Source organism: Panthera onca, chromosome A3 (genome assembly GCF_046562875.1).
Source record: "Panthera onca isolate mPanOnc1 chromosome A3, mPanOnc1 haplotype 2, whole genome shotgun sequence".
NCBI classification, from domain to species: Eukaryota; Metazoa; Chordata; class Mammalia; order Carnivora; family Felidae; genus Panthera; species Panthera onca.
The window spans coordinates 26,290,173-26,317,211 of NC_138341.1; the positions used below are offsets into that span (position 1 = coordinate 26,290,173).

A 27,039-nucleotide genomic window follows, 5' to 3' on the forward strand; every position below is an offset into this window, starting at 1 on the left:
TGCCCCTCCCCTGCTCGCACTCTGTCTCGCTCTCAAAAATAAATAAACATTAAAAAAAATTTTTTTAATAAAAAAAAATCAACCTTGTTGGGGCTCCTGGGTGACTCAGTTGGCTGAGTGTCCAACTCTTGATTTGGGCTCAGGTCATGATCCCAGGCTTAATTCTCTCTCTCTCTCCCTGTGCCTCTCTGCCCTGCTTTCACACACTCTCTCACAAAACAAAACAAAACAACAACAACAACACACAAACAAAGATATCAACCTCATTAAGGTATAATTATATACAAGACATACATATATATGGTATATTTGTATGCAGGTATTATACTATGTATTTGATGTATATATGTTTATTATGTATAATAAATGTTAATGATTATAATAATTATATATTATATAACACATTTGTATGTATATGTTATTATATTAAAATATAATTATATATGATACAAAAACTACAGACAATAAAATGCAAGGAGCTTTGACAAATGTACACACCCAAGTCAATAATACCCCAGTCTATATTTAGACTATTTCTATCACTGCAGAAAGTTTCCTTGTATAATCCATCCCTCCTATTCCTCACCAAAGCAACCACTGATCAATTTTTTTAACTATAAATTAGTTTCACCTGTTCTAGAGAGTCATATAAATGGAAAAATGTAGTATGTTCTCTTGTGTCAAGAGAACCACTTACCATCATGTTTTCACTTACCATCATGTTTTTGAGATTTGCCTTGTTTGCATTTATTGGTAGTTAAGTCCTTTTTTGATTGAGCAGTATTCCATTGTATAAACAGATCAGTTTATTTATCAATTTGATTGATTGGCATTTGATTTGTTTCCAGTTTGTGGCTATAATGAGTGAAACTGCTATGAACATTCATATATTACTATCTTTATGGACATATATTTTCATTTCTCTTGGATAAATACGTAGAAGTAGAATTTCTGAGTCATATGGTAAAGTGTATGTTAATTTTTTTAATGTTTATTTTTTGAGAGAGAGAAAGAGTGCGTGAGAGAGTGGTGAGAGGGGCAGGGAGAGGGAGACAGAGGATCTGAAGCAGGCTCTGGTATGATAGCAGAGAGCCTGATATGCGGCTCAAATTCACAAACCCTAAGATCATGACCTGAGCCAAAGTCCGGTGTTTAACTGAGCTACCCACGTGCCCCAAGTGTATGTTAATTTTGTAGAAGGTGCCAAACCATTTTTCAAAGTGGTTATTACCATTTTACATGCCTACCACCATGTAAAATTAACAGTTCCAACTGTTCCAAATTCTCACCAACACTTGGCATTATCTATCTTTTTTATTTTAGTGGTATCTCATTATGTATTTTTAATTTTCATTTAATGATGTTGAACATCTTTTCATGTACTTTATCATTCTTTCATAAATCTTTTGTGAAGTGTACAGATCTTTTGCCCATTTTACAAATTAAGTTGTCTTCTAATTACTGACTTTCAAGAGTTCTTCATAGATTCTGGATATAAATTGTTTGTTGGTTATATGTACTGTGAGTGTTTTCTCCTAATCTGTGGTTGCTTTGATTGTATCCAGGAATTAATTTATAGAGATAATGGAGTGACCAAATGGAGAGATCAATACCAATAAAATAAGTTTTATTACTTACAACTCCCAGTAGAAGGAGGGGACGCCACATCACACAGGGCTGCCCGAGCAGCACCGGAATTGATCAGGAGAAAAGGAGAAAGCTTAGCCCACAGCCTGCATTATAGTTTTCACAGGAAGAAATGGGTAAGGCAGGGCAGGCAAGTTTGAACAAGTTTAGGATTGGACAGTTTGAATAATTTTGGCAAACTCTGGGATATAATGGTGTCTCTGGAGTGATTTAAGGCAAGGGAATAATGGCTTGGTGCCTGTTAGTAAAGTTGGTGGTTGGGGATGTCTTTGGATTGGTTGTTTTGCATAAGAAAGGCACACACACAGACAAGTGTTTCGCTATTCCTAGGAATTAGTTAGCCCTGGTAGGCACAGGCTCTCCCAGCTAGCAAAACCCCCAAGCAAGCCAAGCATCATAAAATATAAAATATTAAAAACATGGTTAATACAAAGGTTTTATTAATACAACGGCCTTATATCTTTTGGAAAACAAAACATTTTCCTTTTTATAAATTCTACCTTGTTTTTTTTTTTTGTTTTTTTTGGGGGGTTTGTTTGTTTTTTGAGAGAGAGTGGGACTGAGAGAGAGAGAGAAAGAGAGAGAGAGAGAGAGCTAGAGTGAGCATGTGCACGCACTCCTGAGCTCGCACGCAGCAAAGGGGCAGAGGGAGAGGGAGAAAGAGAATCCCAAGCAGCCTCCACACCCAGCCCAGTGTGGAGCTGGACAAGGGGCTCAATTGCACAACCATGAGATCATGACCTGAGCTGAAATCAAGAGTCGGATGCTTAACAGACTGAGTGACCCAGGAGCCCCTGAATTCCACCTTATTAATTTTTTCTTCTTTGGTTCATGCTATTTGTGTCCTATCTACAAAATCATTGTTATCCCAAGCCACAAAGATTTTCACCTAAGTTTTCTTGTAGAGGTTTTATAATTTTAGCTTTTACATTTAGGTCATTGATCCATTTGGGGATAGTTTTTGTTTATGAAGATGATGAGTTGAAGTTTGTTTTTTTCCCCATAGAGATGTCCAATTTTTCCAGCATGATTGGTTGAAAAAAATATCCTTTACCCATTGAATTTGTGAATCTGCTTCTGGATTCTGCTTCTGTTCCATTGATTTATATGTCTGTTCTTATGCCATTATCACACTGTCTTGATTATTGCATCCTTATAATAAGTCTTGAAATCAGGTAGTGTAAACTCTTCAATTTTTTTTTTTTAAGAACTGTTTGCATTTCCATATAAATTTAAAGTTTTACTGATTTCTCTTGGGGCGCCTGAGTGGCTCAGTCGGTTAAGTGTCTGACTTCAGCTCAGGTCATGATCTCAAGGTTCATGAGTTTGAGACCCGCATTGGGCTCTGTGCTGACAGCTCTGAGCCTGGAGCCTGTTTCGGATTCTGTGTCTCTTTCTCTCTCTGCCCCTACCCTGCTCACACTCTGTTTCTCTGTGTCTCTCAAAAATAAATAGATGTTAAAAAAATTATTGATTTCTATTTTTTTAATGTTTTATTTATTTTGAGAGAGAGAGAGAGTGTGTGAGCAAGGGAGAGGCAGAGAGAGAGAGTCCCAAGAAGGCCCCATGCTCAGCACGGAGCCTGATGCAGGGCTCAACCTCACAAACCATGAGATCATGACCTGAACCGAAAGCAAGAGTTGGACGCTTAACTAAGACACCCAGGCACCCTTATTGCTTTCTCTTTTTAAAGGAAGCCTTTTTGACTTCTGTTTTATGGTCTGGCGTATAAAGAAGTCATTACTCCATCTGCATACCAAGTAAAAAGTAACTGCCTAAACTGAAAATCAACACTTCTTTTTAGATCTGTCAGAGAATTGGGGCAAACAGGTGCCCCCCAGGCTGGAGAGAAAGACAGGAAGATACAGAAAGTCCTACTTCCTGGAGTAGAAACCCAGAAGGAGTAGAAACTGATAATCAGAAACCTCTCAGGAACCAGTATCAGAAAAGAACTGGACCCCAGCACATTTATATGTAGAGCTGGAGGATCTGAGGCTTTCAGAGATGAGAGAAACAAGAAAAGTTGTCAAAACGAGAAAGAGTATCTTCGTGAGCAGTTTTTCAAATCGGCCAACTCATTAGCAGGTCATGATAGTAACTTAAGTGGGTTACAATTAGTATATATATTTTTAGTTTTTTAATTTTTTTAAGTTTATTTCTGTTTTTATTTTAAGTAATGTCTACACCCAATGTGGGATTCGAATACACAACCCCAAGATTAAGAGTCGCATGCTCCTCTGATTGAGCCAGGCAGGTGCCTTAGGATATATATTTTTAATGAAATAGAATTAAAACTATCAGAACACATGAACGTTTTATTTCAATTATTTATGTACCCTGGCACTGGGTAGTGATAGAATATGTATTTCTTTAAAAAAAATTTTTTTTTTAATGTTTATTTTTGACAGAGAGAGAGACAGAGCATGAGCAGGGGAGGGGCAGAGAGAGAGGGAGACACAGAATCCAAACCAGGCTCCAGGCTCTGAGCTGTCAGCACAGATCCCGAAGTGGGGCTCAAACTCACAGACCACGAGATCATGACCTGAGCTGAAGAAGGACGCTCAACCGACTGAGCCACCCAGGCACCCTTAGAAGATGTATTTCTTATTGCGAGTGGCAGTCAATGCAGTTTTGAAGGTCAGTGTTCTAGAGCAACCCCTGTGGAGGGATATTTAATTCTGCCTGGAAGAGATTACTTTTGAGTTGTTTGGAAGGAAACCAAAGTTCACCAGGCAGTAAAGGCAGAAGGGTATTTCTAGGCAGAGGGGCAGCATAGAGAAGGAGCCATGGGGGGTTACAGCCTGGAAGCAAGGATGAGGATAGCACGTGAGTGTGAGCAAGGGCCTATTTTGGTGTCAGGACTGAGTGCAAATTCCAGCTCTACCACCGTTAAACTGGGAGGCCTTAGTACACAGAAAAGACTCAGTAAACAGGAGCTACTATAGTTTCTTCCCTCCCTTTCTACCCCCACAAAAAAGGTATGGGTCTTGGAGGTATCAGACCTCCACTGACTGAGTCAGAGTTCACTGAGAACAGACAAGAGGAAGAAGATAGAGGAAGGAGCCAAGAAGATCCTTATATTCACATGTAAACACAATAAGCTAGTCCCTGAGTTGGCCATCAGTCACTTTGTCTGCTAAAATAATGAATTAAAATTGCTACGTGGATCATCAGGCAGGCATCTCAGCTGATTCTGAAGTTGCCAAAAATTCATATTCAGTTTAGATACTAGAAAATATTATTCTTAGTATTAGTGTTATAGCTGAATTATGTTCCCCAAAATCCATATGTTGAAGCCCTAACCCCCAGTACTCACTCTATGACTATTTGGAAATAAGGCCTGTAAAGAGGTAATTAAGTTAAATGAGAGTGGGCCCTAATCTAATCTGACTGGGGTCCTACAAGAAGGTAAGATTTGTACACGCAAAGAGAGACCCCAGGGATTCTTGCCCAGTGGAGACCATGTGAGGACACAGTGAAAAGGCAGCCGTCTGAAAACCAAGGTTTCAGGTGACACCTGGGTGGCTCAGTTGGTTAAGCATCTGACTTTGGCTCAGGTTATGATCTTGCGGTCTGTGGGTTTGAGCCCTGCGAGGAGCTCTGAGCTGACAGCTCAGAGCCTGGGGCCTGCTTTGGATTCTGTGTCTCCCTTTCTCTCTCTGCCCCTCTCCCACTCATGCTCTGTCTCTCTCTAAAAAATAAATATTAAAGAAATTTTTTTTTTGAAAACAAAGGTTTCAGGGGAAACCAAAACTTCTGACACTTTGATCTTGAACTGTAGCCTCAAGAACTGTGAGAAAAATGCTTTCTGTTTCTGTGGTATTCTGTGATGGTGGCCTGAGCAGACTATAAAACAGCGGAGAAGTTTGCCCAACTCTTAAGAGAGTGACAGGAGACGTGGTTCTATCTTTTTTTTTTTTTTTTTAAGTTTATTAATTTAAAGAGAGAGAGAGAATTCCAAGCAGCCTGATGCAGGGCTCAATCCCATGAACAGTGAGATCATGACCTGAGCCAAAATCAAGAGTAGGTTACTTAACCAACTGAGCCAACCAGGCACCCTGAAGCAGTCATTTAAACTCTCTGCCAGTTTCCACCTCTCTAAACTAGGGTTGTAAGGATTAACTGAGAGAAAGTATGTAGAGACCCTGTCAGTACTGTCAATAATAGATGTCCTGTGAACAGCAGTTTCCTTCACTTCTCTCTCCAGATATCAGCTTTCTTGTCAGGAATTCAGAGCCTGAAGGGACTACGTAGCTCCCCCACCCCCAGGCCTTTTCAGTTCTGACCTATGACTCTAACAACACTTTTAGGAAAAAGAGTAGGTTTCCTTTCTATAAGTCCAACAAGTATTTTTCAAAGTCCTTTCCTTCACTTTGTCTCATAGAAAAACACACCTCTCTGACTTAATGTGCATTTAGCATCAATTCCAAGTAATCTCATGACACCCCAGCAGACCAGGCTAACACCCCTAAAAGTTTCCCAGCAGTCAAATCCAGCCAGCCATGCAAAAGCACATTCTTCAGTGGTAAGCCTTTTATATCCCCACACCCAAGCTTTAATTGAATGTAAACCCACAGTTTAGTATTTGATTCTGAAACCCACCTAAAGCCCCCTTCTCTCTCCCCATGTTACCTGGCTGAGCAATCCAGTTGCCCTCTTCTTGGTGGATCAAAAGAGGCTTTCAAAATAACGTTTCTTCTTATTAGCTTCCTGTTTCACGTAAAGTGTTGTGTGGGTTGGATGTCTCCCTGCCCCTGTGGTAGGGGATTGTAAGAGAAGGGCCAACATAAGTTCCCTTTTTTTTTTTTCCAAAGTGTAGTAAGAATGGTTTGGATACCAAAACTACCAGTTCAGAAAGGGAAGATGAGAGGAAGTAGAAGTAGCAAGGGAAAGAAGCTGACCGTGAACCTTAAAGGCACAATAGCTAGAAATTCGCATCAGGAAAGGAATTACTCATGAGACACTATACTCATTATTCACAACACAGCAGTCTTACTTCTGTTGGTTTATTTATTCTATAGCTAAAATGAAGCAAAGTGTTTTTGAACATTTAATTTCTAATTTTTATGATTAAATGAGTGAGAGAGAAATTAAATGAGCCAGTCGGGTTGGCTAAAGCATATTGCTATTGCAGTCACGGCCACCCGTGCCATGGATCCCAGCAGACTTCTAGCACATGTATATTCTCGGTCATCAGGGTCCTGGGCAACATTAGCACAGAGCAAATGGATGCATGGGACATTCTCCTGAATGTGAAGAGCCATAGGTTCCACTGACACACACACGTTCAAACCTTGTGATCACAGACTCCAGGAAGCCAGTTGACATTCAGCTCTGGAAATGGAGAAATCTCCCGGAAGTTCTCTTGAAAATGACACTCTTGTGTAATCTTTCCTCTATCTTTGCACAAACTACCATGAACTTTTTATGTTCCTTAACTGCCTAGTTCAAAAAGAGCACTCTGACGTTCACCTGACAGAGGGGGATATCTAAGTTGTCCCCTAAATCATTTTCTGCATATCGGGTTTTCTATGGGAGTAACAGCAGTCTTTTCCAGCTTGTGAGCTGGGTTTCTCTGATGTGAGATCAAGGGCTGTGCTACTGGCTGGGTTTTAAATTTTTTGTGTGTGTTTATTTATTTTTGAGAGAGAGAGAGAGGGAGAGAGTGCAGGCTAGGGGCAGAGAAAGGGGAACAGAGGATCTGAAGCAGGCTCTATGCTGACAGCAGAGACTTGGGTGCAGAACTTGAACTCAAGAACCGCGAGATCATGACCTGAGCCAAAGTCAGATGCTTAACCAACTGAGCCACCCAGGCACCCCCTAAATTTTAATGTAAATGTATGTTCATGGAGAAAGAACTATATAAATAGTCTGGGGAGAGGTAGGATTATGGTAATTAAAATTTTTCTTCTTTGCTTGCTTATCTGTATATTCTAATTTTCTGTAATAAACTCATATTGCTTTTTAATAACAAATTATATAATACAGGATAAAAAGGGGAAACGTAGAAATGTGAACATAGTGGGCTACCCAAATGTATCAGGTCTTAACCCCTGGAGATCGTAAATGTTGTATTTTTGTAGATATGGATCTTGAGATGGGGACCTAGTCCTGGATTATCTGGATGAGTTCTAAATGTGATCACAAATGTCCTTATAAAGGAGAAGCAGGGGAACCTGGGTGGCTCAGTCGGTTAAGTCCCCGATTTTAGCTAGGGTCATGATCTCACGGTTTGTGAGTTCATGCCCCATGTTGGGCTGTGTGCTGACAGCTCAGAGCCTGGAGCCTGCTTGGGATTCTGTGTCTCCCTTTCTCTCTGCCCCTCAGTGGAGAGTGTCTCCACTCTCTCTCTGTTTGTCTCAAAAATAAATGAACATTAAAAAAAATTTTTAAAAACTGCCAAACAGTTGTCCTTATGTGTTAGAGTTCCAGTTGGTCCACAACCTCTCCAATGCTTAGTATTATCAGTCCTGTTAAATGTAGCTATTCTAATGAGTCTGCAGTGGTATCTCATTGTGGTGATAATTTCCATTTCCATTGTGACTAATGATGTTGGGCGCCCTTAATGTGCTTATTGGCCAAATGAATATCTTCTTTCATGAAATATATCTGTGAATTTTTCTTCCATGTTTTAATGACAATGATTTATAAAAATTATCTAAGTATTCTAAAGACAAATCATTTGTCAGATATATGGATAGTGAATATTTCCTCCCAGTCTGTGGTTTGTCTTTTCATTCATTGACTTAATGTCGTCAGCAGTTTTTAAATTTTGTGAAGTTCAAGTCACCATTTCTTTTATGATTTGTGCTTTTCATATCACATTAAAGCCCTTTGTTAACACTAGTAGCAAAGATTCCATCTGCAGTCTTAATTATCCTTTGCCATGTAACATAACATAGTCAGAGGTTCTGGGTATTAGGATTGGACATCTTTGGGGGTCATTATTCTGTCACCACATATGTCCATCATCAGAATGAGGAACTGCTCTTCTGTTGCAATTGTGGAGTGGTTTTTTTTCCTTCCTTGTAGACATTTTTATTTATTTATTTTTTAATTTTTTTAACATTTATTTATTTTTGAGAGACAGAGAATGAGCAGGGGAGGAATAGAGAGAGAGGGAGACACAGAATCTGAAGCAGGCTCCAGACTCTGAGCTGTCAGCACAGAGCCCGACCCGGGGCTTGAACCTGTAAACCACGAGATCATGACCTGACCGAAAGTTGGAGGCTCAACCTACTGAGTGCAATGGCTACTGCTTCATTTGTACCTTACAAATCTTGTGCAAACTCTTCTTTTGAGAAACTCTAGCCTAAAGGCATATGGGAAAATGGATTATAGGAATCAGTTCCAACTTAACTGAGTGGACCCAGTACAAATGATCACATCCTTCAAATCTTTTCTCAAATGTGACTTTCCCAATTTTGCCTATCCTGACCATCCTATTTTAAACTGCAACTCATCTCACCTCCTTTGTAGCCCAACCCCCTCCTAGATTGCCTTTAAATATTGGTATTCCGGAGAGTATCACTCTTGGCACTCTTCTCTCACTCACTACACTCTTACTGGGAAATCTCTTCTGTACTCATAGATGCAATTACCAACCATACATTGATAATTACAATGCTACACTGTGCACGGGGTCCTTATTACCAAAGAATAACTAGACAGCTCAACCTGCATGTTCTAGTGCAGGTTGTTCAAAACTTTCCCTTCTCCCCAAACTAGGTCCTCTTTTATTTACTCACTTAATAAATAACACTTCCAACCACCTAAGCAAGAAACATGAAGTCACGCTAGGCTCTTTCCTCTTCTTCACTCCAAATCTCTTCTCTTTGATCACTAAGTCCTGTGAGTTCCTAAACTTAATATGTCTCATATGGGCTTCCTCTTTTCCATCCCCAATGTTGCAACCCTCATCCACAATTTACTTTTATTTCTGCAAAAGTCTCATACAAGTCTCTGATCTCCAGGTGTGCCTAGGTGGCTTAGTTAAGTGTCTGACTCTTGGTTTTGGTTCAGGTCATGATCTCATGGTTTGTAGGTTCGAGCCCTGCATTGGGCTATGAGCTGACGGTGCAGAGCCTGCCTGGGATTCTCTCTCTCCCTCTCTCTCTGCCCCTCCCCCACTCTCTCTCACTTGCAGAAATGAATAAACTAAAAAAAAAAAAAAACAAGTCTCTGCTCTTCAAGTCAAAATACCTACTACTGTGGATATTTTAAGTAATAATTCTAACAAGGATATCTGATATGTTATTCCTTTGCTCTAACTCCTTTAATGGTTCCTCCAATACTTCCATGAAGAAAAGCTAATCCTTTGAATAGCAGGTAAGATTATTCATGATTTCTTCTTTACCTATTCATGCAATCTCATCTGTACCCATTCTCTCCTATGAAATATAAGCTCCAAGTAAACTAAATGACTTCCAGTTTCCCAAGTCCATTAAATGGTTTCTGGAATGTTCTGACCCAAGCTGACAGCACACTCCCCCCGCCCCACAACCCATCCTCTTTGCCAGCAAGTTTTTGCTCATCCTTTAAGTACCAACTTGTTACCTCCTATGCAAAAAATATCAATATTCCTTTTTACACATTAATGGCCATGCCTTCCCATTGCTCTACTGCTTATGCATCATGCATCTCTGCAAGTCTGTCTCATGATATATCCTCAAACCCTCTCCTTCCAAATTGGAAGCCATGGTTATGTAGCTTGGACATTAAATTTAAGTATATATATTTAAAGATTTAAGAACCTCAGTGGGTGGGGCACCTGGGTGGCTCAGTCCCTTGAGTGTAGGACTCTTGATTTTCACTCAGGTCATGATCTCACAATTCCTGAAATCGAGCCCCACATCACCCTCTGTGCATAGAATCTGCTTGGGATTCTCTCTCTCTCTAACCCCTCGCCCCTCTCCCTCCTACCCTCCCACTCTCTCTAAAATAAAACAAACCAAACAAAAAACCTAGATGAGTTTGTAAACTTTGATAAGTGTATCAACAGACAGGGCCTTGTAGCGAATAGAGCCCTGAACTAGAAGTCAGGAGATTTGAGTACCCTCCATTAGGGTACTTCTCTTTTCTGGCCTCAGTTGTCTCTCTCATAAATACACAAGTGTGTCTAGATGACAGCCCTAGTTTCTAGGTAGCAATTTACAACTTATCTTCTTTTTTATTATCCAGTGCAGCCCCCTTCCTTTCACACATGACTCTCAGGGATGATATATAATTCAGTCAAAATGTTATTACAATTACTTAATGACTGAAGACAACGCAATCTGGGGATCCTAGACCTCCAGAAATGTTCCTAGCTCTAAAATATTTTTAGAATTTGTCCAGTTAACAAAAACGGACGAAAGAAACAAAGAAAAGCCACAAGAGAAGACACGTCAAGTAAAAAATAGCAGCCAAGAAGAGCTGTGGAAACCTAGAGGTCCCACCAATTAGAAGTGAACTTCCTGTCCTTGGGTCAACTTCCGGAATCAACAATGGGCAGACCCAATCGGAACCTTCCTCCAGGAGCCAATGGGAGAGCACATTACAAAGAGCCAATCCAAGGGGCGCTGTCACTGTTATGGTCCTGTCAGAGCGCCGGCGTCGTGGTGTTTGGGCGGCCGCCACCTAAGAGACTTTGGTGGGGCAGACTCGGGGGCAGCTCGTCTCCGGCCTCGCTCCCAGCTTGCACCTCCCGGCTCGCGGGCCTCACCGTAGGGCGCGCGTGCGGGCCGGTGTCGCGGCCGCCTTGGGGCCTGGGCCCAGCCGCAGCCTCCTCCACCGCCGCTGGCTCGGAGGGGCCGCGAGATGCAGCCGCCGGGCCCACCCCCGGCGTATTCCCCCTCGAACGGGGACTTCACCTTTGTCTCTTCGGCAGACGCGGAAGGTGAGCCTGAGCCCCAGGTGGACGCGGGGTGCGACGCGGTGGGCTCTTTGTGGTGCCGAGGCGGTTGCGGCCGGGTGGGGACCGGCAGGGAGCCGCCTGGGGACTCGAGCCCTCTGCGCCTGCCCGGCCTTCCGAGGGGGCCTGAGTGGACGGAGGGCTTTGGGAAGGCGTTCCAAATTACTCACTTGGCTTCTGGCTCTTCCCACACCTCAGCGGGGCCCACGGAACCGTAAGATTTTATTTCTGCAATGACTTGCTGTTAATCAAAAAAGGAGTGGTCCAGTTGGCGAGGGTGGGTGTCAAAGAATGAAAACGAGGTAGGAGAGCTGTGTTCCTCTCTTATTTACCGAGAGAGAACTTGATGCCGATGTTAGATTCGGCACTGCGAATACAAACTTCTTAGAGGAGTTCGTGTTTTGTATGGACTCCGATATCCTGCCTACGTCCCAGTTTTCCTCCTGTTGTGTAGTGTTTGACCTCAATATTCAGAGAAGCGGGCCCAAGTTTGTTTGAAAGTTCTTGTAATACAGTTAGGTGTCCCCAAGGGCATCTACGTATTTCCTTGTGCTGTTGTGAGGAAGCCGTTGTGCCGGAGAGATTTTTCTTTTCCTACATCGTAGGAAAGTTTTTCCTCCTTTTCTCTGTTCCTTACCAGACTCTTTCTGACCTGTTTCTCTGCTAGTCGGTTTCGAATTTTATTAGACTGTATACACCAATTATTTGCCAACGACTAGACTTACTGCCCTATATGAAAAAAAAAAGTATGCATAAAGCTGTAGAAATTTCAATCTAGAGAGCCTAACGTTTGCTCAGAAATCTGATTTCAGAGTGCATCAGTTAGTATAGCTTATTTTCCTTTGTTTTGTTTTCCTTGTTTTGATTTCTCAGTGGCGTTGTTTAAAAAATAATAGTGTAGTTTTGGTCGTAACTTAAAATGGAAAATAAAATTTTTATTTATCGTGGAGAACATAGCTGATACATTTATTTTAAAGCTAATATGAATAGGGACACCTGGGTGGCTCAGTCGGTTGAGCGTCTGACTTCAGCTCAGGTCATGATCTCACAGCTTGTGAGTTCGAGACCCACATCGGGCTCTGTGCTGACAGCTCAGAGCCTGGAGCCTGCTTCAGCTTCTGTGTCGCCCTCTCTCTCTGCCCCTAACCCACTCGCATACTGTCTCTGTCTCTCTCAAAAATAAATAAACATTAAAAAATTTTTTTTAAATAAATATATAAATAAAGCTAATATGAATATTTGGTGAAATACAGCAACGCAAAAGATTTCGATTTGTTTAATCTATACTTGGTAGCATAGTGCTTCGGGAGGAATATCAAATTTAATTTTCCAGACCTTAAAAAAATGGCCTTTTGAATTGTTCAAAAATTTTGAATTCTTGTTCAAACTCGTGTATTTATGTATATATGTTTCCTATCCTCCCCCTGCCCCCAGGAATAACTTCCCTTTTTTTAAAAAAAAATTTTTTTTAACATTTATTTATTTTTGAGATTGAGAGAGAGCATGAACAGGGGAGGGTCAGAGGAAGAGGGAGACATAGAATCCGAAACAGGCTCCAGGCTCTGAGCTGTCAGCACAGAGCCAGATGCGGGGCTTGAACCCACAGACCGAGAGATCATGACCGGAGCTGAAGCCGGACGCTCAACCGACTGAGCCACCCAGGCGCCCCTGGAATAACCTCTCTTAAATACACCTAAGAATTCTAACAATGATATAACAAGCAAACCCTCTGACTCTGTACACGAAACCAAGAAGCCTGGAATAAGTAAACCTAACGGATATAAGGTTTATTCGAACTTCTCCATTTAGCCTTTTAAGGATACCTACGCTTCCTATATACCGAGGATGTATAGACAAGGATAGATATATGTCTAATAATACCCTCAGGCGTATATAACATTGTACAGTTTAAATTTATAGAGTATTTTAAGCAAATAACTTGTTTGATCCTTATAAGAATTCTGCTGAGCTTCATTATTTTTGTATTTTGTCATGAAAATGAGGCTTAGAGAAGTTCAGTAACCTCTACATGAAGGATCTGAATTAAGAGCTAGTGAAATTGTGATGCTGCTTTCTTAAATATTTTTATAAATTGAATAGTGTATCTGAAGAATAGTGTTAAGAGTCCTGGGTTTGCATCCTGGTTTTGCCAGTTACTGTCTATATGATATTGCCCAAGTCATTTAGCCTCTCTTAGTTTCAACTTTCTCATATACAAAATGGGAATTAATACACAGTGCTCAAATATTTTGCAAATGCACAGCACTTAGTACCGTATCTGGTGGAGTTAAGAGCTTGGTACATGTTAGCAATGCTGCTGCTGCTTATTTTTCATTATTAACTGGCCCCACACTTAGTTTTTATTGTTCTCTAACATGAAAATTTGACTCTGTAACTCCAGGTCTTTTCCCTGGTTCTTAAGCATATCATGTAATTTCTTTCTTCTCCCTTTTCCTGCCTTTTCTCTAACCATGAGTGTTTTCAGTGTACCTTCCTTCTAGATTCTGTCCAGGTCTTTCTTAATGATACCTATCTATACTATTTACGCACACATATCCTTTGTTCTAAAATGTGCCTCACTCAGTGTTTGTCTCCACACCTATACATATCCTAGTCCCCAGGCTTTGAATGCCTTTCTGCTCCTTACCTGAAGTTGAGAATTAACACTGAACTGGCATGCTCATTCCTTGGGGAAACCTTGCTTAACTGTCCCTCAGAAACAGACTTCCCTGGTTGTTTCTGTGTCCCAGCACCTGCCACAGAATCCAGACTATAAACATCATAAAATAATTGTTGAAGGGATAAATGATTCTTCCTTTCTTTTATCTCCTATGACATTGATACTTGGGACTATAAAACTTAGCACATTTTGTATAGTGTAACTAAAAAACTGCTGGATTTAGAGCCAGCAGACTTCAGTTAAAGTCCTGAGCCTTATAGTAGTGATGTGATATCGGGCGAGTTACAGAGTTTCTATAAACTTCCATATTGTCTTCTATAAAATGAAAAGCAGGGACGCTGGCTGGCTGAATCATAAAGCATGCTACTCTAGACCTCGGGGTTGTGAGTTTGAGCCCCATGTTGGGTGCAGAGATTACTTATTTGAAAAAAATTTTTTTAATGAAAAATTTTTAATGAATAGCATACATAATGTGAGTTATTTAAAATAATGTGTATAAAAGCAAGTTCCATAAGTACAAGTTAAAAACGCATGAGCTATGTGTGAATCAGCCAATAAACGAGTAGTGAAACCCAGGCTGAATCATTCAAGTCTATGGTATAAAACTATATCCAAAAGCAGTACTGAAATGCATGTGTATAAATGCAACAGTGTAATGATACCATTATGTATATGTAAAGTGTAGCATAGAAGTTTTTAGGGATCCTTTGACTTTATTTCGTATCAGATAAATAAGTAATTCTTTGCCTGGTTTATGTCCTGAGCACTTAGTAATACAGAGTCTGACTTAATCATAATTTGCATTTTAAAAAGATCCTGCTGTGATTCATATGCACATTAAAGCTTGAGAAGCACTGATTTAGAAGGTTATGAATGATTATGTCTCAAAAATAAATAAATGTTTAAAATTTTTTTTTTAAAAAGAATGTTATGAATGATTAGAAGAGGAGGAAATTTTTTCTAGCTGTAAGATCACGGATAGTTTAATGGAGATGATAATTTGCCTAACTTTGAAGGATAGATAATGTTTTATATATATAGGATGGAATAAGTGCCTCCATGTGTAAGGGTCTGCATATGAGGAAGTCCCTGGCACCAAGAAATGGTCTAATAAGAGATAAATTTCATTGTACATAATAAATGCTATAGAAAGTATTGTTCAAAGGAGGAAGTGGTTAACTGCAGGAAAGGATCAAGGAAGTATTCGGGGACAGATCAGGTATATTTTGGAGGATAAGTAGGCGTTCTTCCAGTTGAAAGGGGAAAGAGCTTTCACTTAAGAACTGTGCCAGTACAATACATGCTGGAGGCCGTCCATGTCTTATAGTTATTAATCTTCACAGACCTAAAACAATGCTGATTTAGACCATGAGATTCTCAGGGTTAGAAGCCGTGCTTTACTCATACCCACTGCCTAGCACTGAGCCCAGCACATAGCAGGAATTCAGTTAGTGATGAATGAATGACCATGTGATACTTTTTGATTAAGATAAAGGTGTTGTGCTTCTAAAACTGAAGCCAGTACTAATTCAACAGAATTAAACAAGTAGTTGGAAAGTCATGAACACAGACAACTAAGCAAGAAAGATGATGTAAGCCACTGGATAGACATTTTCTCATCTTCATATTTTTGTACCTCTAAGTATCTTTGTATCTATATGGAAACATTCATCTTCCCTGCAAATCTTAAAGAAAAGGTTTCTTTTCTCTTTTCTAAAAGGATAACCCTCTACTAGTGCTTTTATGCCCATATCTTCTTGCCTTTTGTGGAACTTTTCTTTCTCTTCACTTTTTCTCTCTAGCATTTTCTCTTTCTTCTCTGTTTTTTACATCTCTACCATCACAGGTCCCCTCCTAAATTACAGGATTTTAAATTAAATTTTTAAGTCACAGCCATACTATCTCTGTTATTTCCTGTTTCCTCAGCATCCAGAATCCCTACTCTTTGGCATTTTGCTTGCTTCCTTCCATCTTCAGCAGTGTTGCCCAGTGGGGGAGGTTCCATGACAACATAAATTTGACACATGACAAGTGATGTGTTAACCTAAGGTAAACGAGTTTCCTTAATGTAGAACTCCCAGAGCCTTTGGGGCACCTGAGTAGCTCAGTCAGTTAAGCATTCAACTCGTGATTTTGGCTTAGATCATGATCTCACGGTTTGTGAGATCGACCATGTGATGGCCTCTGCACTGACAGTGTGGCGCCTGCTTTGGATTTTCTCTCTCCTCTCTCTGTCCCTCCCTGCTTGCTCTCTCTCTCTCTCTCGAAAAATAAATTAAAAAAAAAAAAAAATTAAACTCAAGTGGGGGTTGTAGTATACAGGATTTTCCAAACTGAGTGAACACCAAAAGCCTTTTGTGAAGAGCATGTCACAGGATCCAGATTCTGCAGAATATGCATAACTTCTAAAGACAAGTTTGATTTTTACTTGATATTTTATACTCTTAACAATTTGTCCCCACTGTATCTTATGCAGCTTTTGGAGATAAACTCTGCCTAACAGAAGCCTGCAGCTTCTATGCCTTTCTCCCTGCCATTTCTTTTCGTTGGAATGATTTCTCTTCTCATTCCTTCACTGCTGATCCCATTATCCCTCATAGCCAAATTCAGGTTCTACCTCTACATAGCCTTCCTGACCACCTCTCTGGTAACTTAGGCCTATTTACTCCTTTGGCACCTGTGATCACTTGGCAGTTTGCATTGTCATATACCTACAGAAGAGCGTGTTTTACAGTACTAATAGGGTTTTATGTTACGTGCTATCTAAATTAGATTTTTAAATTGAGATATAATTTATATACCATAAACTTCACCCTTTGAAAGCATACAATTCAGTGGTTTTTAGTTTATTTATAAAGTTGTGCATCCACCACCACTGTCTAACCCTAGAACATTTCATCACTTCAAAAAAGCAAACCTATACCTATTTTTAGTTATTCTCCATTGTCTCCCAGCCTCTGGCAACCACTAATTTACTTTCTGTCCCTATAGGTTTGCCTATTCTGGACATTCATGTAAGTGGGATAATATGTGACTTTTTTTGTCTGGTGTCTTTTACTCAGTACTCAAAGTAATGTTTTTAAGTTTCATCCATGTTGCAGCTTGTATTAGTAACTGTTCCCTTTTCTGGATGAATAATGTTCCATTGTTTGGATATATAGTACTATCAATTAGATTGTAAACTCCTCAAAGTAAAAAAAAAAACAAACAAAAACTCCTCAAAGTATCTCACTTTTTTATATCACTGTCAGGGCATTAAAGAAATAAGCTAAGTAATTCATAAATATTTATTGATAGATTAATTGACTAATATTGAAAACAGGGAAGGTACTAAAGTGAAAGTGACTTAATGTTTGTGATATAGTTCCTCTTGCCAAAGGGCAGAAACTTGTCTCTAGTCTCTCTTTCACTTTTTCAATATTGAGTTGGTCGTCAACTATTTCAGACTAGCTCCAGAATAACTGTATAATGAATCTATTCTTCCTTCTCTACTGACACTGCCTTAGTTTGAGCTCTTACCATTTCTCATCTATACCGTAGCCTCCTGACCATACTCCCCTGTGCAAATCTCTCCCCTCTTAAATCAGTCTTCCATTGTGCGACCAGGATTATGTTTCCAAAATACAAGTCCAATTTTTATGTTTGCTTTATTAAAAGGTTTTAATGTCATTTATTGATTTAAACTCGATGGAGCTATTTTCCCTTCCATTCATTAATTAACTCAACATTTGTTGAACTACATATTTGTTAGTTGCCTACCATATAGGTCAGGCATTGTTATAAGTATTGGGGAGATATGTTCAAAACAAAACTACAACAAAAACACTTAGTTCTTGCCATCATGGAACTTACAGACATTAATCAAATAATCACACAAATATATTATTATAAACGCTGTGAGGGAAAAGTCCAGAGGACTATGAAAGGAATCTAGTCTGGGAGATGAAGGAAAATTTCCTGAAGCAAGTATATGAGAACTGAAGAATGGGTGGCATTTAATTATGTGATGTTGGAGAAAACAGCTTGGTACAAAGTTTCTGAGATAAAGGGGATCCTGGTTCATTCAAAGAACTGAGAGGCTTAGTGTGGCCAGAGCACAGATGGGGAAGGGCAGAAAATTGTTCTGGGGAAGTAGGCAGGGTGCATAGAGATTTTTGGACGTGAGCTAAAAAAAGCCATGGAAGGCCACAGAAGGATTTTAACCAGGAGAGTGAAGGAATTGCATTTTACAAAGAATCTTCTGGCAGGGCGCCTGGGTGGCTCAGTTAAGCGTCCGACTTCAGCTTAGGTCATGATCTTGCAGTTTGTGAGTTTGAGCCCTGCATCTGGCTCCATCCTGACAGCTCAGAGCCTGGAGCCTGCTTTGGATTCTGTGTCTCCCTCTCTCTCTGCCCCTCCCCCACTTGCTCTCTGTCTCTCTCGCAAAAATAAATAAACATTAAAAATTATTTTTAAAAAAAATCTTCTGGCTACAATTCAGAGAATGGATTGGAAGAAGACAAAGACACGAGTGACTAGGGAGAAAGCAGTTAGTAGACCATTATAGTCATGCAGGCAGGAGTCACAGTTTTCTATAGCTTGTGCTGGGAGTAGAAATGGAGCACAGTGGGCGGGTTCAAAAATATTTAGAGGTGAAAGTAACAATTTAATGGTGGATTGGATGGAGCAGGGAGCATGTGAATGAAGGAAATTGTCGAGGATAATTGAACTTCCAGTTTATCCAGCTGGATGGATAATGGTATCATTCACTGAAAGAAGAAACTAGAGGAAGACCTTAGATATCAAGAATGTAGTTTTGGAATATTGAATTTTAGGTGCTTTTGACATAGTTAAAAAGAAACATTAAGCTGATAGTTGATTATATAAGTTGATATAAGAAGACTGGGTTCAATTTTTGCTTTTTGAGCTCAGCCTTCTTAAGTCTTCTTGCCCCCAGTTATGGTCTGAATGTTTGGGTCTCCCTAAAATTCATTATATTGAAATCCTAATGCCCAATGTAATAGTATTAGGTGGGGATTTGGGGAAGGTACTTAGGTTATAAGGGTGGAACCCTGATAAATGGGAATAGTGCTCTTAATAAAAGATTCCACAGAGCTTCCTATTACTCCCTACTCCTGTATGTGGGTACAAGGAAAAGTCTGTAAGGCAGAAGAGAACCCTTACTTGATTTTGTTGGCACCCTGATCTTAGACTTCCAGCCTCTAGAATTGTGAGAAATCCATTTCTATTGTTTATAAGGCACCCAGACTATGGTCTTTTTGTTATGGCAGCCTGAACAGGCTAAGACACTCCTATATAGGAATCATAGTATCTACAACTTATAGTACATTATTGTAATCACTAAGTTGTAGACATAATAATCCAGTAATTATTATCAGTGTTCTTTTGACTAAATGATAATTCTTTTAGTTTATTTATATATTTATTTGAGAGAGACAGAGGCAGCGTGAGCAGGGGAGGGGCAAAGAGAGGTGGGGAGAGAGAATCCCAAGCAGGCTCCTTGCTGTCAGCATAGACCTCGACGTGGGGCTTAAGCTCACATACTGTGAGATCATGACCCAAGTTGAAACCAAGAGTCGGACACTTAACCAACTTGCCACCCAGGAGCCCATGAGTAAATGATAATTTTTTGTCAAGGTGTCCAAACATTTAGCCTACTCTTTGTGTGAAGATCCCCCTCCCCAGAAAGGATATTACATTTGATACAAGTTAGTAGCGTAGACAAAGGAATTGTTAGTTTCTTTTTTCTAAAAACTTTCTACTTAAAAAAAAAAATCGTATCCATGTAAATATTATCACAAATATACAATAGGCTAATGAAGTGTAATACATGGCATATAATGGGTGTGCAAGAATAGCTTCTCTTCCCTGTTTGAAAGTTGAGGGTCACCTGGGTGGCTCAGTTGGTTAAGCGGCCGACTTTGGCTCAGGTCATGATCTCACGGTTTGTGACTTCGAGCCCCGTGTTGGACTCTGTGCTGACAGCTCAGAGCCTGGAGCCTGCTTTGGATTCTGTGTCTCCTCTCTGCCTCTCCACTGCTCATGTTCTGTCTCTCTTTCTCTCTCTCTGTCAGAAATAAGGTAAACATTAAAATATTAAGAAAGAAAGTTGAAACTGACTTTTTAAAAATTTTTTAAATTTATTTTATTGAAAACATTTTTAAACATTTATTTATTTTTGAGACCTAGAGAATGAGTCGGGGAGGGGCAGAGACGGAGAGAGGGAGACACAGAATCCGAAGCAGGCTCCAGACTCTGAGCTGTTAACACAGAGCCCAACACGGGGCTTGAACCCACAAACCGTGAGATCATAACTTAAGCTGAAGTCAAATGCTTAAATGAATGAGCCACCCAGGTGCTCTGAAAATGACTTTTTAGCCAGCCATTCATGGGGAGAAAAAAGGTGGTCAAGCAAAGTTTACCATTTAAAATAATTAAACTATTTATTTTCATATATTTTAAATTCATAAGGTATTATATACATCTATAAAGGTGATAAAATTGCACAGAACTATATACAATACACGAATATGTGCATATAAAACTGGTAAAACCTGAATAAGGTCTGCAGACTATACCAATGTCAGTGTCCTGGTTTTGATAGTTCTATGACATGGTACCATTAGAGGAAGCTTGATGAAGGGTACATGTAACCTTTCTGTACTATTTTTGCAACTTCCTGTGAATCTACAATTATTTCAGAATAAAAGGTTCAGTTAAAAGACTCAAAAGGCAAACAAAAGAAATTTCTATTAAATGATGTTTATGCCAAAATGAGATTTAATTTTTCCAAAGGTAGGTTCAGGAGATTTAATTGATTTTTTTTAAGTTTATTTTTTTGAGTAATCCCTGCACCCATTGTGGGGTTCAAACTCATGACCCTGAGATCAAGAATTACATGCTTTTCCAACTGAGGCAGTCAGTAGCCCTGATTTAATTGATTTTGATTAATATGTACGATATAAAAAATTTACAATATCGAATAGTAAGGCTATTAAAACCATAAATCAAAATACTATGAATAAGAATATAACCTAAGATACAGTTTTATAAGAGGCTTTAAAATTTTTTCTTATGGAATGACATCAAACTGTAATGTGAATCTAGCAATCATTATGTACTTGCATTGGTTTCTTGATCTCTTTCTTTGATCTATGCAAGCATTAAAATGTTTTCTTAAGTAAATTTTAAAAGTTTTTAAATTTATATTTATTGAGAGAGAGAGCACGAGCAGGGGACAGGCAGAGATGGGGGGAGAGAGGGAGAATCCCAAGAAGGCTCTGCACCATCAGCTCAGAGCCCATTGTGGGGCTGGAACCCATGAAGTGTGAGATCATGACCTGAGTGGAAACTAAGAGCCAGATGCTAACTGACTGAGCCACCAAAGCACCCAAAATGTTTTTATAACTAAGATGGAAGAATGGACTTTATCCTTTCAGTGTGAAATGTGCTTGTTTTTTTAATTTATTTTTATTTATTTTAATGTTTGTTTATTTTTGAGAGAGAGACAGAGTGTGAGTGGGGAAGGGGGAGAGAGAGAGAGAGAGAGAGGGACACAGAATCTGAAGCAGAGCTGGATATGGGGCTTAAACTCAGAAACCACGAGACCATGACCTAAGCCAAAGTCTGACGCTTAACCCACTGATCCACCCAGGCACCCAAAAAATGTGATTGTTTTGTTGTGCTGCACAAATACACAATTCTGTTTTAGATTTAAGCACACATGGATTTCATTTTCCAATGAAATGCGGTGGTTTTTATCCTCATTCTTGTTGCTTGTTAAATAAGAAAAAGCTTCTTCACACATATAAGAAGTTAAAAAGTATCAACAAAATGTATATTGTTCATTGCAGGATATTCTTCTTTCTCAGAAATCTAGAACTCATCTAGCAGCAGAACAGTAAATCTCATCCTGAGTGTACTATCTTACAGCACTGAGTTCTTACTCATCTTTCCAAGTGAAGTTGTTAGACTGAGAAGATTCAGAGAAAAGATCCCTCACCTAGTGATACACTTGAGTTTATTATTTTTTTTCTAAGTTTGTTTATTTTGAGAGAGAAAGCACAAGCAGGGGAAGGGCAGAGAGAGGGGATAGAGGATCCTAAGCGGGCTCTGTGCTGACAGCAGAGGGCCCTATGTGGGGCTCAAACTCACGAACTGTGAGATCATGACTTCAGTCAAAGTTGAATGCTTTACCGGCTGAGCCACCCAGGTGCCCCTACACTTGGCCTTTAAAGGAAGGGAGAATTACTAGTAAATCTTGTCCTGTAGTTTTTCCAGGTGGCTTTCTGTTAAACTTGAAATTTACTGATCTTCCTCACTCTCAGGCAAATAGAAGTGAAAACATTTTTAAGATTTTCTTTTGCAGTAGATTTTATTCAAAGATTTTCTTTTAAATCCACTTATTATCTTTACATGTTTTTATTTAGCAAATGACAAGAATATTATAAAATATATAGTAAGAAATAATTTAAAATTAATATTTTATAATAACTATCCTAGGGTTGACAACCAAGCTAGCTGGTTCTCACTCTGGTTTAACTTAAAATACCGGTGCTCCTGGAGTTGTTTGGAATCTTGTTATTTTCTGACATTCTTGTTAACTTGCTAACATGTTAGGCTAACTACCAGTTTTTTGGACATTTCTTGTTGCTTTTTGTACCTACACCTAATTATATTTTGGGGGCACTAAGGGACGTGTGAAACTGCTATTGCTGGCATTCTTGCATATGTTCGTCATCTTTTCTTGCTTTATGAAAATGGAATGAAAAATACTACAAAATCTTAAGCTAAAGGTGTCTTTTTGAGGTTCAGGCATCCATGCTATGACAAACTGCTAACCATATGACTCTTTATCAAAGTATTTCTTTGCACCATAATTTATATATCTTTTGTTTGTTTAGATTAAGAATTTTAAGTGCAGTCCTTTCTGGAGGCCAGGAAACAGTTGTCAAGGTCCTTTCCTGCCTTATAACTCTAAAACCTTTAATGACGCTGCCATACTAATGACTTCCTGATCGAAATCTTCCTCTTGTTAAATCAAGAAAAGCATTCTTTGTACCTAGTGAAATGGAATTATAGTTAACTTATACCTCTTTTGAGTTGTTTTTTTTTTTTTTTACTTAGATTAAAACAAGCAGAAATTAATTTCAGAGAATATTTTAATCACAAGATTCTATGATAACATTTAAAGGGACTATTTGTAAACTAAGTAGGGAAGGACAGTGAATACAAAAGGCCTTGCATTTTATTTCCAGCTGAGTAAACTCCCTTATGAAAACTTTAGAATCATATACTGTTAAACCTGGAAAGAATTTATTTATTTATTTATTTATTTATTTATTTTAGAGAAAGGGCGAGCAAGCAGGAGAGAGGGGCAGAGGGAGAGAGAGAATCTTAAGATCTTTTTTTAATTTTTTAAATGTTTTTTTAATTTATTTTTGAGACAGAGAGAGACAGAGCATGAGCAGGGGAGAGGCAGACACAGAATCCGAAGCAGGCTCCAGGCTCTGAGCTGTCAGCACAGAGCCTGACGTGGGGCTCGAACTCACGGACTGTGAGATCATGACCTGAGCTGAAGTCGGACGCTCAACTGACTGAGCCACCCATGCGCCCTGAGAATCTTAAGATCTTAAACAGGTTGCATGCTCAGCTGGGCCCTGATGCGTGGCTCAATCCCAGGACCCGGAATCATGACCTCAGCTGAAATCAAGAGTAGGACACTCAACTGACTGAGCCATCCAGACACCCCAGGAAAGAATTTTGAACAGCAAACTGGAGACAAAAGACATTAATGATTTGCTGTATTAATTAGTAGCTAAACTAGGACTTAGCCTTAGAATGCAAACTTTATTACAGTTAATTGCAAGAGTTGTCGCAACCAGAACAAGATGTGACTCATAATTGAGACACTGATTGATTGAAGTTTAAGCCAAAATTTTAATAGCACTTCTCCAAAACTAACCTAGAATTTAGAGTAATGTGCACATTAAGCTAATTAGAATTTAGAGTAATGTGCACATTAAGCTCTTCTTTATATTGTATATGATCTTTAGAGAAGGAGAGTCTGTGTTAAGAATGTTGTGCTTTTTCTTGCCAAGATTCTTTTTTTTTTTTAATTTTTTTTTTTTTAATGTTTATTCATTTCTGAAAGAGAGAGACAGCGCAAGTTGGGGGAGGGACAGCGAGAGAGGGATACACAGAATCTGAAGCAGGCTCCAGTTCTGAACTGTCAGCGCAGAGCCTGACACGGGGCTTGAACTCACGAACCTTGAAATCAAGACCTGAGCTGAAGTCAGATGCTCAACCGACTGAGCCACCCAGGCGCCCCAAGATTATTTTCTAAAGTATCACTCCAGTCATGTGGCTTCTGGTTAACAGCATTGATGGTTGTTTAATAGTGCATATTGTCTGTGCCTACAGATTTTTTTTTTCTTAATTCCTGTATGACCTCAAGTCCTTTACTATTCTCATTTTTTCCCAACCAGAAAATGGGGCATTTGTACAAGTGTGATTATCTGTAATCTCTAAGGCACAGTTGAAACTATGAATGGAATTTATTTTGTAAGGTCTATAACTGAATCTCTTCACTCCTTTTATTTTTTTAAAAATGATTTTTAAAATTTGTATTTATTTACTTAGAGCAGGCACGTACAGGTAGGGAAGAGAGAGAATCTCAAGCAGACTCCATGCTGTCATTGCAAAGCCTGATGTAAGGTTCAAACTTGTGAACTGTGAAATCATGGCCTGAGCTGAAATCAAGAGTTGGACTTACAACCAACTAAGCCACCCAGGCACCCCTCTTCACTCCTTTTTAGAGCTGACCTAAAAACAAAACAAAACCCAAAAAAACCCAAAACACATTTATTGTTGCCCAAACTAAAAGATGAATAATGTGAATATATAAAGAAAAAAATTAGCTGAAATAGTGGGGATCTCTTACTAGTCAGATTTATCCAGAACCAAGCACTTAACATAGCTATTTGGTGATTTAAATGAGAGGATGTATGAATAATACATAAAAATGTAGAGAAAAATCTGTAGTTTTCTTTAGCAAATTTTCTGTAAGGTTTTCTGTATATGTGTAATGCCTTTAGAAAGAATTTATATAATCACTTTGTTCTGAAGAGTATAGTATATGTAATAATGAAGGGAATCGGAAATGATATCATATATTTTGTATATATCTTCCATATAAAGTTGTTACAGTCCTAGATTTTTTTTACCAGTCTAGCTAATTATTTAAAATCTTTTATGTTTTCACTTCTCTCATGTTTCATTTTCTTGTTGTAAAATAAAAGATGGTTTTTAGATTTTTATCAGCTATAAAATATGAGGATCGTATGTAATAGCAGATGTTCGTAGTTAGAGATCTTCATATGATAGTTATTTTAGGGGTGACTGGGTGGCTCAGTGGGTTAGGCATCCAACTCTTGGTTTCAACTCAGCTCATGATCTCACAGTTTAGGAGTTTAAGCCCTGCATTGGGCTCTGCACTGACAGCGTGGAGCCTGTTTGGGATTCTCTCTCCCAATCTCTCTGCCTTTCTCTCTCTCTCAAAAATAAAACAAATTTAAAACATTTTTAAAAAAATGGTAAGTATTTTACTTGAATATGATGCTCATGTTGGTTAAGATTCACACATTTTTACCTTGATTTATAATTTTGTCCTCTCTTCTCCTAAGATCTTAGTGGTTCGATAGCATCCCCAGATGTCAAATTAAACCTTGGTGGAGATTTTATTAAAGAATCTACAGCTACTACATTTCTGAGACAAAGAGGATATGGCTGGCTTTTGGAAGTGGAAGATGATGATCCTGAAGATAACAAGCCACTCTTGTATGTAGAAATAGTAATATGTATTTTTTGACTTTTAGAACTAGTCTGTGGGATTATTGTATTCTTTCATGTTATTTAAAGACAAATATGGAAAATCTTAACCTTTTTGATGTAAGGTTCTAGCTGTTTTTCAATTTTACTAATAATTGGAAATATTGAAATAATGGGAGGATATTTTTAACCTAATGAATGGCTAAAATTGAATGAATTATAGTTCTGTCTCTCTCTCACACACACACACAAACACACACATGTATACTCCAAATGTTAGGGCTTACTTGGGCCTATAACTATCTCAAGTAAACATGCAGTTTAAGTAAAAAATCAGGGTGCTTGCTGTGGAAATTCAGTTTAAGGCAAATTAAAACTTCCAAAAAGGTTATCACTCTAAAATCTTTCCCATATAGAAATTCTAGAGCTACCACTAGAAGGACTACAGAGAGTCTTTCACTTTCTTCATGCTACTTGAAATGTTTTAAGTGATTATCATTTGCAAAAAAAGTGAAGAATTTAACAACTAGAGAAGGAACCTGTAGCTCTGTAAAATTGAGGCATTATCAAGTTAATCTCTGTAATTACTGGTAGATTAAGTGCTGAAACATTCTGTTTCTTAATATACCACATTCATCAAATTTAAGACAGTAGATTTTAAGATGCAATTATTTTATGTTTATCAATAAGAAGGAAAAATTATGTAAGACAGTATAAAGCTAAGATATCCAAGGGCTGTCTTCTTAGTGTAAGAATAGATGAGAAAAAACCCACCACACATAAAGAGGCAGCAAGGATGTTTGCTTATCTCAAGTTGGCAATGGGTGGGGTGTTGGAAGAAAAATTGTCCCTGAGAATGGAAACCCCACACCATATCATATAGGATTGCAGTCTGAATTATCAATATAGTCAAGAAGGGCTCAAGCAGAAGATTTTAAAGTTGTCCCAAAGTAGTAGTTCCTCCAGTAGACTGGCAAATGGAAAGGAGGAT

General features: G+C 38.9%; 2 protein-coding genes across 4 annotated transcripts in view; one reads left to right on the plus strand and one right to left on the minus strand.

The window, feature by feature from the left end:
* NLRC4 (NLR family CARD domain containing 4) overlaps positions 1-6,444 on the minus strand; it is a 37,588-nt gene extending 31,144 nt beyond the window's left edge. Inside the window, exons 1-2 of one of the 3 annotated variants that reach the window (XM_078444818.2) lie at positions 6,280-6,444; positions 716-855 (exon numbers count right to left, since the gene is read on the minus strand). The gene's annotated coding sequence lies outside the window, so the exon portion shown is untranslated. Of the gene's footprint in view, positions 1-83; positions 337-715; positions 856-6,279 lie in introns of those variants that run through there. The other 2 variants (XM_078444817.2, XM_078444819.2) reach the window with 2 other exon arrangements.
* A 4,760-nt stretch (positions 6,445-11,204) lies between these two features.
* The window catches only part of YIPF4 (Yip1 domain family member 4), a 30,043-nt gene continuing 14,208 nt past the window's right edge, over positions 11,205-27,039 (plus strand). The window contains exons 1-2 of the mRNA XM_060645258.3: positions 11,205-11,524; positions 25,904-26,057. Coding sequence (XP_060501241.1) covers positions 11,446-11,524; positions 25,904-26,057 — 233 coding nt within the window. The 5' untranslated portion in view covers positions 11,205-11,445. The remainder of the gene's footprint in view (positions 11,525-25,903; positions 26,058-27,039) is intronic.